Source organism: Zingiber officinale, chromosome 2A (genome assembly GCF_018446385.1).
Source record: "Zingiber officinale cultivar Zhangliang chromosome 2A, Zo_v1.1, whole genome shotgun sequence".
NCBI classification, from domain to species: domain Eukaryota; kingdom Viridiplantae; phylum Streptophyta; class Magnoliopsida; order Zingiberales; family Zingiberaceae; genus Zingiber; species Zingiber officinale.
This window is the reverse complement of record NC_055988.1, coordinates 121,838,165-121,853,454: the sequence shown is the minus strand read 5'-3', so window position 1 is coordinate 121,853,454 and position 15,290 is coordinate 121,838,165. Positions and strand designations below refer to the sequence as shown.

Here is a 15,290-nt window from a genome sequence, read left to right as displayed (position 1 = left end):
TTACTTAATTATTTTATCAAATAAATTTCAACAATATAAATTTGACTTACTTAACTCAATTATAGTTTATATTTAGACTTTATCTAATTAATCAAAAAGTAGATGATTTTCTTTTCTCACTCATCAAGTAAAGTAAAGTAAAGTTGAATTATAATTTATGCATAGTAAAAAAAAAATAATAATAAAAATCGACCAACAATATATTCATCTCATAATGTTTTATCATCACATCACACTCGTAAGGGCACCACTGACTAAAGTTGCACCATCTTAAGTAGCTTTAGTTAAAATTATACTACTTCATATCAATAATTTTGACCAAGATTACACCACCTTTTAATAAATAAAATTTGACAAGACCATCTAAAAATTTATTTAAAATTCCAAGCGTATATATGTCCATTTTTTTTTATAGGCATAAATTTGACAATTAAATAAAATTTAATTCTTCATAGTTTAATCCTAATAATTGATATATCATTAACATGTATAGTTGTGACAGATTGGTCCACCCACTCTATTAATTTATTTTCTTCATTTTTTATAAACTAAATTAACTTTTATTATCAATAAAACATACTGAAAAATAATGAATTATAGAAATTCATTAATTGATTTTTTTTATACAATTATTTTTTTTAATTTAAATCGATATAACCTTTATGTTTGATATATTATCCACTTTGATTCATTTCATTTTCCGAATTCTGAGCATATATGCAAGCTACTCTCCTGGCTTCGGCGTTTTGATTCAATCCCAGATCTCTTCGTTCCTCGCCGGTTTCATGTTGCTTTCCTGAATCGCTCTGATCTCAAGGCTTCATCGGTTGGTTTGCCGTTCTGTTTCTCGCCCTTCGCCGGCACTTGGTGGATCTTCGATCTAGGCGATGGTTGTCTGCAAATGCCGCAAGGTAATTTTGGATACGATTCCACTACTTTTCCAGTTGCTATCACTGCGTAGATATGTTTAAGTTTTTTTCTAGATCCTTCCTTTTTGATCCTTCCGGCGGTTCAAAATCGTGTCCGGAACTTCGAGGCTATCGCCTTTGGGCCCGGACCTTTGCAAAATTGAAAGCGAAAAAGGTGGTTCGGAGTCTGATTAGAATTTCCATTTTATCTCGATTTTTGAAAGCTAGGATTTCTTTCCAGGGTTATTTTGATAGGGCATCGATTTCTAGCTTAATTTTTATTGAGAGAGGATATTTTTGAAAATATGATCAATGGATATGTTTTATAGAGAGCTCTATTTGTCCTTGAAAGAGAAAATATGTTGTGCATTTGATAATTTTTGGCTGGTGGATTTTTCTTTTACTGATGGATCTCTGGTTGGCAGGCAACCAGGCTTTATTGCTTTGTCCACAAAGTTCCTGTCTGCGGAGAATGCATATGTTTCTCGGAACATCAAATCTGTGTGGTACTCATCTCATCTAAGTTCTGGTGTAATTTGGAGTTCAGTTCAATTACAAATCTGCCATTTTTTTATAACTTGAATCATTCTGATGTGCTCTTTGAATATGTTTTAACTATTAACCTCAGACGGCCAGTTCTCGTGTATGCCAAATTCAACTTATTCTCATTTATATGCTACATAGATAGCCTTGGATACAAAACCTAGGGTTCTTGTTGAATGCTGCAAATCAGTTGCAAAGATGTCCCTGTTTTTCCACTCATCATTCAACAAATACGTAATCCACGTCCTCCTTATTTTGCATAGATGATGATATAGGGAGTTTCCTTCTTTCAATAATATGAGTTTTGGTTGCTGCTCTGTATCTTAGTGTCAAGACTTTAATCACTTTATATTGTGATTGCAAGCCACAAATTCTGGTACATTGATATGGCATTTGCACTGTTGCCAAGGAGTTGGATTCTTTCTTCAATCATGAGGATGTTTGCACTTTGTTTAACATAAATATTTCAGTATCATTGATTTTTAATTCTTTGAATATACAAATTAATTAATTGATAATCACATGGAGATCCATGAATAATATAGGTACTGACAGAGGGACACACTTCAACTCCATTTTTACATGAATTTCATCAGTTGTTCTATTGTGTTATTGTTGAGCATAATAACATTGTTATAGATACTTTGCCGTATGGGACTAGGCTTTAGGACTTGTTATATATACCACTATAAGTTGAAGAAGTTAAGACCTTTTTAGTACAACTTTAATTTGTCTGAGAACACCTCTTACTATTTACCCAGTAATTATTCCTTTGTTAAGACATGGACTGTGACAGGTATGGTTTCAAATTGATCATGTAGTATGGAAACTTGAGGATCCATTATTTGATAAGAACACAAAGATGTGTCAGCAAAAATGCCTTGGACCTAGGCCTTTTGACTCTAATTACATATGCAGCTTTTAACAATCTTGTGTAGCCAGTTTGAGAAGAAGATAAGGATGTTTTTTATTCTAGCTTGTAAAACTTGATAGTTGACCCCATGTTGCTTGTGTTGTTAGATGTTAAATAATACGTCCATTATGACGATGATCACCAATAAGGTTATATTTGTTCAATAATTCAGACTTTTTTTTTGAGAACGGTAAATATATATAAATGTCACCAAACCAATACAAGCTCTAGATGTCTACAAAATGATAGATATGAATCTGAACCTTGCAGAACAATCTCTCAACACAAGGTACATCACCCTCAAAACGACATCTATTGCGAGTTTGCCATAAAAGAGCCTTCATTAGCCGACCGCTGCCTCGATATGACCTTCGGAATTCTCGAAATAGGCGCTGAACATAAAAGATCTGATGTTGAAAACCAAGCCAAGACTGCACCTTGTCCCACAACGCTGAAGTGGTGGGGTAGCGAAAACAAATGTGGGCGTTGGACTCATCTTATTGTCTGCATAGCGAACATATCTTGTAGGGCTCATACAGCATTCTGTCCGCCATCCTCTGCGTTTGTGAGCCATCAACCAGAACATGAAGCGATGCTCGGGTAGCAGTCCAGGTTTCCACACTACCAACGCCCAATACACCTTGGCCGCATGCGATCTGACGTGAACATATGCATTGGCAGCACCACACTTTTCTGCAGCAAACCACTCGATCTGTTTCATGTTTGCAGCACCTTGACTTCTTGTTCTTTGCAAGAGATCATCCCGAATCTGTAATACACGCTTGATCAATGGAGAATCAAGCCCTTTGCTGTGCCCTTGCCAAAAATCCACACCTTTGAGGTAGTGATGATGAACCCATTGTACTCAAAGCGAATCCATCTTGTTTTGAATGTTCCACATCATCCAACATAATAGAACATTATTCCAAGCTTGTAATTTACGAAGACCATAACCTCCTTCGTCCTTCGGTAGATATATGGTTGCCCAAGAGATCGTTGGATGTTTGGTGGACCAAATGAAAGACCGGTAAATACCATAAAGCTTGTCTATCACCCCACTAGGCATTGGGAGAATAGATAATCGATAGCATTCAACGCCTTGGAGCACACATCTTACTAATTCCAACCAGCCTGCATATGACAAGGTGTGTTTTGGCCATGACGCTGCCCTCTTTGCTATCACCTCAAGGAGAGAACCATAGTTGGCTATACAAAGCTTTGCCATGGATAGACGGATGCCAAGATATCTAAAAGGGAAGGTACCATGTTGAAATCCGGTGGTTTGAATCAACTGTTGATGAGTATGATCATCCACTCCTGCCATGTACATATTAGATTTCGACGGGTTAGGCCGCAGTCCTGCTTTGTCACCGAAATCTACCAAAACATCTGCCAATATAGTGATAGTATAGATATCAACCTTTGCAAACATCAATAGGTCATCGACATAGGCTAAGTGTGTGACTTGAACATTCACACACATAGGATGAAAATGAAAACCGGGCTGCCGATGTGCCTCCTTTAATGATCAAGAAAAGACTAAAATGCACAAATCGAACAGCAAAGGGGAAAGAGGGTCCCCTTGTCTCAAGCCTCGTCTCCCACTGAAGAAACCATGCAATCCACCATTAATGCTTACGGAGTATGAAACCGTGGTGACGCATTCATGGTTCCAATCACGGAATTGTTGGGGAAAACTTTAACCAAGATCCGACAGTATCAAAAGCCTTTCTTAAATCAACTTTGATCATACACCTTGGCGATATACATTTGCGAGCATACTTCCTCAATAATTCCAATGCAAGGTTTATGTTCTCACCAATAGAGCGATCTCTAACAAAAGCCGCTTGTGCCGGATCCAACAATCTATCCATCACCCTAGCTAGCCGGCTTGCCAATACCTTGGAGATAACCTTGTAGAACACCATACAACAAGATATTGGTCAAAAGTCCAAAACCTGTAGGGTTTTGCTATAATTCAGACTTATGCACTTGCAAGATATTATTCATTTTGGCAGTGAGAGATCTCTTGTGGTTTTGCTATTTGTTCTCTTGACTATGGTCATTTTCTTTTCTATGTTTGAGGGATGTTATAAATTTCCGAGAAACAATTATACTTGAGTTATAGACGGCAATTAAAATTTGAAAGCATTTATTTATAATTATATTACCCACTTTGTCCAGTTATTATTGCTGTGTAACAATATAATTTATGTTAATCATAAACAATAATCATGATTATCTTCAACTATTCTTTCCTCAATTTTCCATCTTTGAGCCAGGGTTTAAGTTTGTGTTGCAACTTTCCATGTTGAAAGCATCTCCTGGTAACTTTAGCATTGTGTTCTTTTTTTTTCTTCTTGCTAACCAACAAACTTTTCTGCTTACATAAGTCTAGGTTTGTGAATAGTCTAACCACTTAACTTATTTTTGAATCTTTAGGTGAAAAAATACTCTGATTGGGTTGTTGATGGGGAATATGGCTGGCCACCAACTTGCTCTTTTTGCAATGCTTCATTGGAAGAAGGAAAGGATCAAACTACACGATTGGGTTGCTTGCGTAAGTTCTTTATATGTCTTTACTTATTTTTGAAAACTAAAATTGCTCATTAGTTTTTGTATTTCCCTAATTCAGATCTTATTCACACGAGTTGCTTGGTCTCACATATTAAAAGCTTCCTACCTCAAACTGCACCCACAGGATATGTCTGCCCCACATGTTCTACCCCTGTAAGTTATACTAGCAAGCCTTTTATTAAGTGTTTTTCAGTTGCATGATCAGTTGTCAAGTTATGGGTTCAGACTTGATACATTATTGTTTTCTGTCAAAATACAAAAATTGAATGATGCCTATGGTTAAATCTATTCATCTGTGCAATTGTCCTTATATACCTCATGTACTATTTTGGCCTTTAATTTTGGTGTTTTTGGAAAGTGTTTTATTTGAAAAAAAAAATCTCTGGTTTATAGTGATTTTGATGATTCAAAGCAGATACGACTACAGGCCATTATGCACCATTTATTTTGGCCCTCCAATTTTGAAAAAAAATAATGAGGGGCATTATGGGAAAAAGCAGAATGACCAAATCATTTAAAATGCTTGATTCAAAAAAGGATTTTCTGATGGAATTCAAATATGTGGTTTCCACGAATCAGATACATGGGAGACCATACTAAATACTTTTATGTTATTAGTCAATCCTCATTACTTGTAAAAGGCTGAATGACTTATGACTTACACTTTCCTTGATATGCTTAGTGTCAGTAGGCTTAAACTTTGTTGCTATTTATTTTAATTAAAATCAAGTAATCCATGTGATTCCATGGGCTTTCAGTAACTGAAATAAAAATTATATGGTATATGTTTAGTTCAGAAGTCTACCCTGCAAATAGTGATGAGTTTTTCATGACTGAATTAACACTTTGTTGCAGATATGGCCTCCTATAAGTATCAAAGATACAGGATCTTGTTTGCACTCCAAGCTTAAGGAAGCAATAATTCAAGTAAGCCTGCTGTTTTTAGATGTTACCAGTATATTCTTTTAGTTTCTATTTTGAATCTATTGCCTACAAGTTTCATACTCTAAATGTGATATTTACACTCTTTATTTCTGCGGTTTATCATCCATCAATTTCTTGTTATGCCTTTTAAATGCAGTACAACTGTTTTTAGATTTAACTATGAAGCTGTTGTTATTTGCTATTTAAGGTATCAACTAGGTTATTAATTTTAGTTTTGTTGATTTTGTAAGGCGCATGCTAGATTATCAAGCATTTAATTACCAATCATATGGAGTTTTCAGAAGAGTTTTTATTATGCATTTCTTTTGGTGTATATAAGATCCATGCTCAAAAGATTTTTTCCATTGTTTTATACTGCTAGTCCGGCCCTAACACAACTCTCCTTTTTATATGGGATTAGAACCTGCATTGTTATATGCTTTGTGAGAGAATAAGATAACTCCTCTTAGTCCCACATACTTAAATTGAACCCCCCGAGCATGTTTAAGTTTCAAGGAGTCCTCCACCTATTGCCTTGCATTTAGAGTTAAAGCCCTTGGGCATATGTAAGTATTAAGAATTCCTCCACCTTGCCATTTTGGGTTGGATTGGGATTCCCCTTGGGCTGTAACACGCTGAATATGTTATTATAAAAATGAGAACACTGACAGTAATGGCTTACTGGGAGTATTTATTGGTGTAAGAAAATGTACAATAATTAACAGAGGCACAGGCAAAATTTTAATTGACCAGTAAATATTGCTGTTTGAAATTTTGGTAGTTCAGTTCCAAATATACCTGGCCCATCATAGTTTAGTTCCTTTGGACCTGCATTTGACATACTTGCTCCCATGTAACTCAAAAAGGATAGCCCGGTGCACAAAGCTCCAGCCAATGCAGGATCCCGGGAAGAGTCTATTGTACTTGCTCCCATGTAACTATTCTTCTATATTCTCTAATGATATGTCCCTTGTAATTTCATAACAGTGGGATCAGGAAATAGTCTTTTCTGTTTTGTTCCATTCATAATCAGCATTTATTTCATAATTTACCTTGTTGTAGCTTTATTATTTTATTTGCAGAAATAAAGATCAGTTCCTAAAGCTTCAAGCTTTAAAATTTTGAATAATTAACGAGCCTTACTAATTTGTGAGCCAAGATTTGAGCTTGACTACTGTCTTAGCCTAATACATGAAGTGTTCATTCTCGTGAACTCTTCTCAAGTTGTAACAAGCTGAGCTTGTTGTTTGTTAATTTTATTTTAGTTATGGAAGAAACTTGTTTGTTTATCTAACCCAATAACTAGCTACTGGTCGAGCTTGCTTATTTACCATGTTAATTAAGTGCTACTTTAGAACTGAATACTTTTATTGGAAAAACTTGATTCTTTAGAGCCCACCCTATGTCTAATAAAGTTTCAAATTCTAAAGGCCTGGTCCTATGTGTACGTTTTTTTTCCGTGAAAAGGTTATATGTTAAGTTAGCAGAAAGCAACATTAGAGTAACGGTTAGTGGTATTTGAATGAAATTTGGCAAGTTTGAAAGATGCACCATAGAGAACATGGGACAAGGATCATTCTAAAATAATAAGAAGATAAACTGGAATGAAGGATGTAATAGCAATTTCTTTCACTATTGATATCCTGTAATATCTGTGTCTTTCCATTGGATGATTAGATGGTTGCTGTAAAAAAACATACAGATTTTTGATTCCTTCTGGCTTGTTAGTGGTACATTGTTCCTTTACAGTGAAGTGCAGCTTTATTCAAGAGTAAATATTGTGGCCATTTTCTGGTCTGAGGTTCTAGAAGTTTCCAGATCTGAGCACAAAAAACCTTAAGACTTATTTGAAGAAACTGCATATGAAATTACAGAGCATTAGCAAGGACAATGTAACACTTAGCTTAGCTTAAACTTTGGTTCAGATGAACTCAATCAGCAACATGATGTATCACTAGAAGATAGCAACTGGAAATTACTTGAATTTCTAGCCATAAGTACCATATATCCATCCCTCTCTGCACTATGACTCAGTCAAAGATGTTTGAGAATTGAGATTCAGTTGCACTGATTATCTTGTATTTTCCAGCTATCGTTTATTTTCCTTGATGCTTTTATTTCCCATTAGCATCCTCCACTCAGAATATTGAAGTTCATGCTCTGAATTTCTGAACAGTTACTATATTCTGTCTAACTTGTTGCAGAGTGGCTTGGAGAAAAATGTATTTGGAAATCATGCGGTTTCACCTCCTGCATTAGAGCACCGAGTTCCTCCTCCTGCTTTTACTTCTGATCCACTGGTTCGCACATCTGTGGCTGAAGAGAAAGACAAAAGTGGAGCAACTTCAGTTTATTCTGATAAGGATTCAAGACCAACAATATCATCACCAACTACAGATGACAAGTACTTAGACGAAGTATATAATTCTATTGTTGGAGTGGGTTCTTCCAAGGTTACTGAATCTGAGATTGTTGAAGTTGATGGTCCGAATGGTTTAGAACACCAATTGATGAAAGATCAAGAGCCCTGTCTAGTGAAAACTGTGAGTTTGATGAACCTAGGTCTCATTTGAAGTAATAACCCTTTTGCATTGGATATTCAATAAGACAATTTGAAATTTCTATCCTTCGATGTCTTCAGTAATGCTAATAGTATGCTAAATTTTGTCTCTTGCACAGCCAGGAGCTACTACTAGGAAGCTAACTTACAATGATAGGAAGTATTCTGAATCATCGTACCATGCAGATGATGAAGATGGAACAAACAAAAAGTACACAAGACGAGGTAAGATAATGGCAGATTCTCTCTTGGACAACTAGTGTATTGCCCTTTTTAGGAAAAAGACGGATAATAATCTACATGTATATTGATATATAGTCATATACAAGGTTATACATGCACTTGTTAGCTATATGCGAGGTGAAAGATAGTGATTCCAGAGTGGCAGTGTCTTGAGTTACCAGAATGGTAATCCTATTTTCCTTCACTCGTGATGCTCCAAATCAATTCTAGGCTTCTAGCAACAGACTGTAGCCTAGATTGTCTCCAAGTGAATTCTTTTTGCATGTGGACTATCCACTTATTAGATTATTTTACATATGGAAATTTGATAAAGATGGGCATTCATGTTGCCCAGTCATGACCGGTCTGCCCATGACGACTTAGTCATGGTCGGTCCTAAGCCCGGATAAAGAAGAAGGGTTGCGTTAGGTTGTCAACTAGCGTTACAACTATGATAAATATTCAAAGAATGGATCTATTAAACTATTATGTTAATGCTAGGTTGTTCTCCGGAAGGAACACGTTGCAGGGTTCGAGTGTAACGTCTCGGCAAGGACCGCTACATCTCCAAAAACTCGGGTGTAGTGCTAAATATGCAAGATTTCATGTTGCAGGTCCAACTGTAATATATCGGCAAGAGCCGCTACATCTCCATAAGAACTTTAGTGTAGTGTTAAATAAGCAAGAATTCATACCCCATAGGTTGGATAAGAACAAATATGATAAGAAAACTAATAGTCTAAGATTTGGAACATGGAACATAGGAATCCTTACTGGAAAATCAATGGAGATAGTAGATATGATGATTAGTAGAAGAATTAGTATTTTGTGTGTACAAGAGACAAAATGGATAGGCGAGAAGACAAAGGTAATAGAGAACTCGGGTTTTAAGTTATGGTACATAGGAAAGAGTAAAGTAAGAAATGCAGTAGGTATTGTTGTAGATAGTTCATTAAAGGATGAAGTTGTAGGAGTAATTAGAAAAGGGGATCAAATTATAACCCTTAAGATAATAGTAGCAAAAGAAACTATGAACATAATTAGTGTATATGCACCACCACAAGTAGGATTAGATGAAGTTATCAAATTAAGATTTTGGGACAACTTAGATAAAGTATTATAAAACATTCCACCGAATGAAATGATTTTAATAGGAGGTGATCTAAATGGGTATGTCGGAGTGAAAAATAAGGAATATGAGAGGGTACATGGGGGTTATGTGTTTGAAACAAGAAATTAAGAAGGGAAAACTATATTAGATTTTACGATAGCATATGACCTTATATTAGCTAATATATTTTTTAACAAAAGAGAAGAACACTTAGTCATGTTCAACATGGGAATAATAAATTGCAAATTGATTTTCTTATGGTTAGGAAAAAGGATAGAAAGACTTGTAAAGATTGCAAGGTCATCCCTGGAGAAAGCTTAATTACCCAACATAGGTTAGTAGCCTTAGATATACGCCTCAAGCATAATATTAATAGAAAGAAAATATATATAACTCCTAAAATTAAGTGGTGGAAATTAAAGGATGAGAAATAAAATATATTTAAGGAGAAGGTAGGAGTACAAGTGTTAAGTGAAATATATGGCGACTTTAATACGACATTGGATAAGATGGTATCAAAGTTGAAAATAGTAGTTAAGAGTGTACTCGGTGAGTAAAAAATACATGCACCATTAAATAAGGAATCTTGGTAGTGGAAAAAGAAAGTACAAGAGAAAGTGAAGGAAAAACGAACTGTTTATAAATAATTATATATTTGTAAGAACGAGAAAATTTTTAAAAAATATACAATAGCCCAGAAAAAGGCTAAAAAGTAGTGAATGAAGCAAAAAAATGAAACTTTTGAACGATTATATCAAAAATTGGATACAAAATAAGGGGAAAGAGATAATAGAATAGCTAAAATGAGAGAAAGAAAGACAAGAGATCTTATCTAAATAAAATGTATTAAAGATGAATGTAATAGGGTACTAGTAAACGATTAAAGAGCGGTGAAAGAGGTGTTTTCATCAACTTTTTAATGAAGGTTTAGGTGATGAACTTAACTTAGGTAATTTAAGTAGGTCAAATGAGTATAAAAATTTAAATTTTTATTATAGAATTCAAACTTCAGAAGTAGAACAAGCTTTAAATGAGATGCATAATGAAAAAATTGTTGGACCAGATGATATTCAGATGTATGGAAATGCCTAGGGTAACAAGGTATTGAATGATTTATAAAATTATTTAATATGATATTGAAAACGAAAAAAATGTCTAATCATTAGAGGGTAAGTACTCTAGTTCCCTTATATAAGAATAAGGGAGACGTACAAAATTGTGCAAACTATAGGGGTATTAAACTAATGAGTCATACCATGAAACTTTTGAAAAAAAATAATAGAAAAAAAATTAAGGAGACCACAGTGATCGAAAATCAATTTGGCTTCATGCTTGGAAGGTCGACAATATAACTTATACATCTTCTTAGACAACTAATTGAAAAATATTGGGAGCAAAAATAAGATTACAAATTATATTCATTGATATAGAAAAAGCTTATGATAGAGTAGAAATTATATAGAGAATTCTAGTAAACAAAGGTGTTAGCGTAACATATATTGAACTAATTAAGGATATGTATAAGGATGTAACGACGAGAGTAAAGACTTTAGGCGGAATAATTAAAAAAAATATCTGGAGCAAAAACAAGATTACAAATGATATTCATTGATATAGAAAAAACTTATGATAGAGTCCCAAGAGAAATTATATGGAGAATTTTATAAATAAAAGGTGTTAGCGTAACATATATTAAACTAATTAAGGATATGTACAAATATGTAACGACTATAGTAAAAATTTCAAACGGAGTAACTGAAGTATTTCTAATAAAGATAAGGTTACATCAAGGATCAACTCTAAGTCTCTATCTTTTTAACTAATTATAGACGAACTCACTACACACATTCAAAACACAGTACCATGGTGCATGTTGTTTGTAGATGATATTGTTTTGGTAGATGAAACACACGAAGAAGTAAATGATAAACTAAAATCTTAGCAGGAAACACTAGAAGGGAAATGTTTTAGGCTTGGTAGAATAAAGACAGAATATATGAAATTTAAATTTAGTAATATTAGACATAATGAGATAATTGTTAAGATAGGAGATGATGAGTTGTCCGGAACCGAGAGCTTTAAATATTTATGATCATTTTTACAAAACGATAAAGGAATTGAGAGAGATGTTTTACATAGAATTCAAATAGGATGGTTGAAATGGAGGAAAGCGTTGGGTGTTCTATGTGACCGTAAATTATCTCTAAAACTTAAAGGAAAGTTCTACAAAACCGCAGTTAGACCTGCTATGTTATATGAAACTGAATGTAACGGCTATGACTCAAGCATATTAATATTAGTCCTAGTACCAATTATGAGATGATTAACCAGGATACTTTTTATATCATATTTCACTAATTAATAAAAGACAAAGTTGATTATTATATTTACTTCTGTTCAATACCGAATGAATAAGTATATTAATGTTCTAGGGTAGTAGGTTATAGTCTACAATATATCAATTTGCTGAATTGATAGTGGGAGATTATAGATATATAGAATGCTATTCTTAACTATTCTTAGTCAAACATTAATATACAAGACAATATTAATGCGTTGAGGCTAGCATGTAGGTCAACGGATGACTTAATCTCACAAGTCATAGATATAAGATATCGGGTTGACACATGGGTATACACTAGAGAATATATACTGAATGACCCGTCATGAGATGTTTCATAGATCGTTATATAAGTGTCATAAACATGTGACTATTAGTATGAATAGTTCTTAGATCTGAAGTCACTACAATTTCCTACTTAAGAAGTTGTGTACTTTGGTATCGACAAACATCACCTGTAACAAGGTGGACTATAAAGTCGATCACTGGGTATGCAATAAGTTATGCGGAGGGATGTGAGTGACGTATATGAGATCTATCCCTTCCATATGACGGAAGTGTGAGCCCCTTGATTAGTAGGACACAAGAATATATGACCATGCTCAAATGAATCAATATGAGATATTGAACTTATTTTATTGAGTGTGTTTATTTAGTGATCAAGAAACACAAAGATTGATAATAGGATGACATGATTTATGCCGCATTGATCAATCTAGATATTAAGGATAGAAGGATTGAGTCATACAAGATAATAGACACGGAAAGGTTAGGTCGGATCTTGACATTCTCATCACTTGGGTAGCAATGATGTCTTGCTAGATGTCACTTGTTGCTTATGTATCTAAAATGATTTTAGTGACATTGCCAACGTTATGAGAACCTATTGGGTCACACACACAAAGAACATGTTAATTTGGAGATGGATTCATATGATAGATCATTGGATTAAGTTTAATCCAAATTAGACTCATTAAGTTAGACTCAATTAAATCCAACTATTGGATTGAGTCCAATTCGAATTAGACTCATGGAGTTAATTCGGATTGATGAGGATCAATGAGTTAGACTCATTGGGTGAACTCGAATTCACCAAGGAAGAGGAAAGGTCAATTTTGAATGAAGAGAAAAGGTTAATTTTGAATTGATCATGCGTTGGATGAAAACCAAAAAACTTAATTGAATTAATGACAATTAAGACAATTGATTAAATGAATACAAAAAAAAGATTTTTGATTTATTTGGTGGACAACACTTGTGTTCTTCCTCCTTTTCTTCGCCTTCTTCCTCTTTGGCCGAAACCTCCTTGTAAGGTTGCTAGCACAAGCTTAGGTGGTTTTTCTTCTCCGAGTTTATGAGTTCATGAGACGAACGGGACGTGTTCGTGTGGATACCGAAAGAGGTGCGAACACTTGATCGTGCTGAGATCCAACGAGAACAAAGTTGCTGTCAGGAGTTCGTGTTTACGTAACAAAGATATAACTCTCATCACAACTAGTATATAGTTTCCTTCGCATGGATCTTCTGAAAAGGATCTTGAAATTATACTCTGTTGCGCTTGTCTTGTTTTGTACTCTAGATCCTTACAGAGCACATGAGCAAAAGATGAGAGTTGTAGAGATGAGGATGTTAAGGTGGATGTGTGTATATACGAGGATGGACAGAATAAGAAATGAGAGCATTTGAGAGAAAGTTAGAGTTGTATCTATTGAGGGAAAACTCCAGAAGACACGTTTAAGATGATACAAATATGTACTTAGATTACTAATAAATGCTCCAGTTAGGTGATGTGGAATTATGACAAACACACATATCAAACGAGGAAGAGGTAAATAAAAAAAACTTGGTTAACAACAATAAAACAAGATAAAATTTATTTAAATATAGATGATATAGTTGGAGATAGAGTTCAATGGCGTAAAATGATCCATATAGTCGACCTCATCTAGTGGTATAAGAATTGGTTGCTGTTGTAGTAGTATGGGCCTTCATGTTGTCCAAACAATATGGTTTCGGTGATCTTTACTCCCTAAATCTTATGGTCGGAATGTGAGATTGGCTTGGATTGATAAAAGTAACCTTCATCTACTAGCTAGAAGTAATTTATTTTAATTTATAGCTCACTGATTTTACTGACTGTAGGTCCCTTTCGCAACAAGTTTCTAAGGATGTTGCTACCTTTCTGGTCAAATGCATTGCCTACTCTACCAGTAACTGCACCAGCGCCACGTAATGGTGCACATGAAGGAAAAGTGCGACATCAAAAGTCTTCAAGGATGGACACCAGGAAAATATTACTCATTATAGCAATCATGTAATTCCTCCTCCTGCTCTTGCTTATCTGGTTTATTGATTTTTCCAAATGCTTTACTATCATTTGTACAAAAGAAATCTTTCTTGATAAAAAAAATGCATGTAAATTGTGGAACTTAGTATCTTTATGAAAGTTGGGCAACAATATCTCTCCAGGAACTATGATCTATTAAGTTTTGCATTTGCTAGCTAAGAAGATTGAAATCATACTGTTTTTCAAATTTCAGACACTGAGAGGCTGTTCTAAGTCTTCAGAGCTTATCAATACATAGAGATTTCTTTCCAATCTGAAAACTATGACATGTTAATTAGAGATTATTTTTATATGGTTTATAAACTAGACTCATGTAATCTTGATGATAGAAACTGCAAACGAAAATCTCTGTCCTCATGCTCATTGGAAGAATGGTTTTTGTGACCAGGGCATGCATGGCAACAATGGGAATATTGTACTACAGATTGGCACAGGACAGTCTAGATGAAAGCACACAAGAAGATGACCTCCAGTAGGTACTGTCTTTCATTCTTCGATAGCAGTTTGTATCATGGTGCTTTATAGTATCAAATGCCAATTTCTTGTTCTTACTGTGCACACCTGTCGTATGAATTCTTGAGGCACGACAGGCATTCAGAAAGAGCAGTGTGTTGTTGAAGTATTACTGCACTAAATGTTAATTCATGTACCTGTCTCATTAATCATGTCCAACAAAGACATCCTTTTATTTTATTCTTTGATGAATCATGCACAAATTTTTTTCATGGCCCATTTGCTTGGCATTTTGGAGGCTTGATTGCTATGATGGTCTGGTGAATGAATCTTATATGACAGTATTTGAATTGTCGTCGTTTTGAATTTCTGAATTCTAACGACGTCAAGC

The 15,290-nt window shown here is 34.6% G+C and overlaps 1 protein-coding gene across 1 annotated transcript; it reads left to right on the top strand.

Moving 5' to 3' along the window:
* Window positions 1-679: 679 nt before the first annotated feature.
* LOC122042135 (zinc finger protein-like 1 homolog) lies at window positions 680-15,139 on the top strand. The gene is made up of 9 exons (XM_042602091.1): window positions 680-911; window positions 1,334-1,414; window positions 4,807-4,924; window positions 5,000-5,094; window positions 5,797-5,868; window positions 8,070-8,408; window positions 8,545-8,650; window positions 14,242-14,413; window positions 14,835-15,139. The coding sequence occupies exons 1-9, from the start codon at window positions 888-890 to the stop codon at window positions 14,920-14,922; spliced, it is 1,095 nt and encodes a 364-aa protein (XP_042458025.1). The 5' UTR covers window positions 680-887; the 3' UTR covers window positions 14,923-15,139.
* Window positions 15,140-15,290: the final 151 nt, after the last annotated feature.

What these genes read in the sequence shown, in the direction of transcription:
- LOC122042135 (XM_042602091.1), top strand. Translation starts at nt 888, where the DNA reads ATGGTTGTCTGCAAATGCCGCAAG. An exon ending in TACACGATTGGGTTGCTTGC is followed by an intron (nt 4,925 to 4,999) that starts GTAAGTTCTTTA and finishes TCCCTAATTCAG; the next exon opens with ATCTTATTCACACGAGTTGC. An exon ending in CAAAAAGTACACAAGACGAG is followed by an intron (nt 8,651 to 14,241) that starts GTAAGATAATGG and finishes TACTGACTGTAG; the next exon opens with GTCCCTTTCGCAACAAGTTT.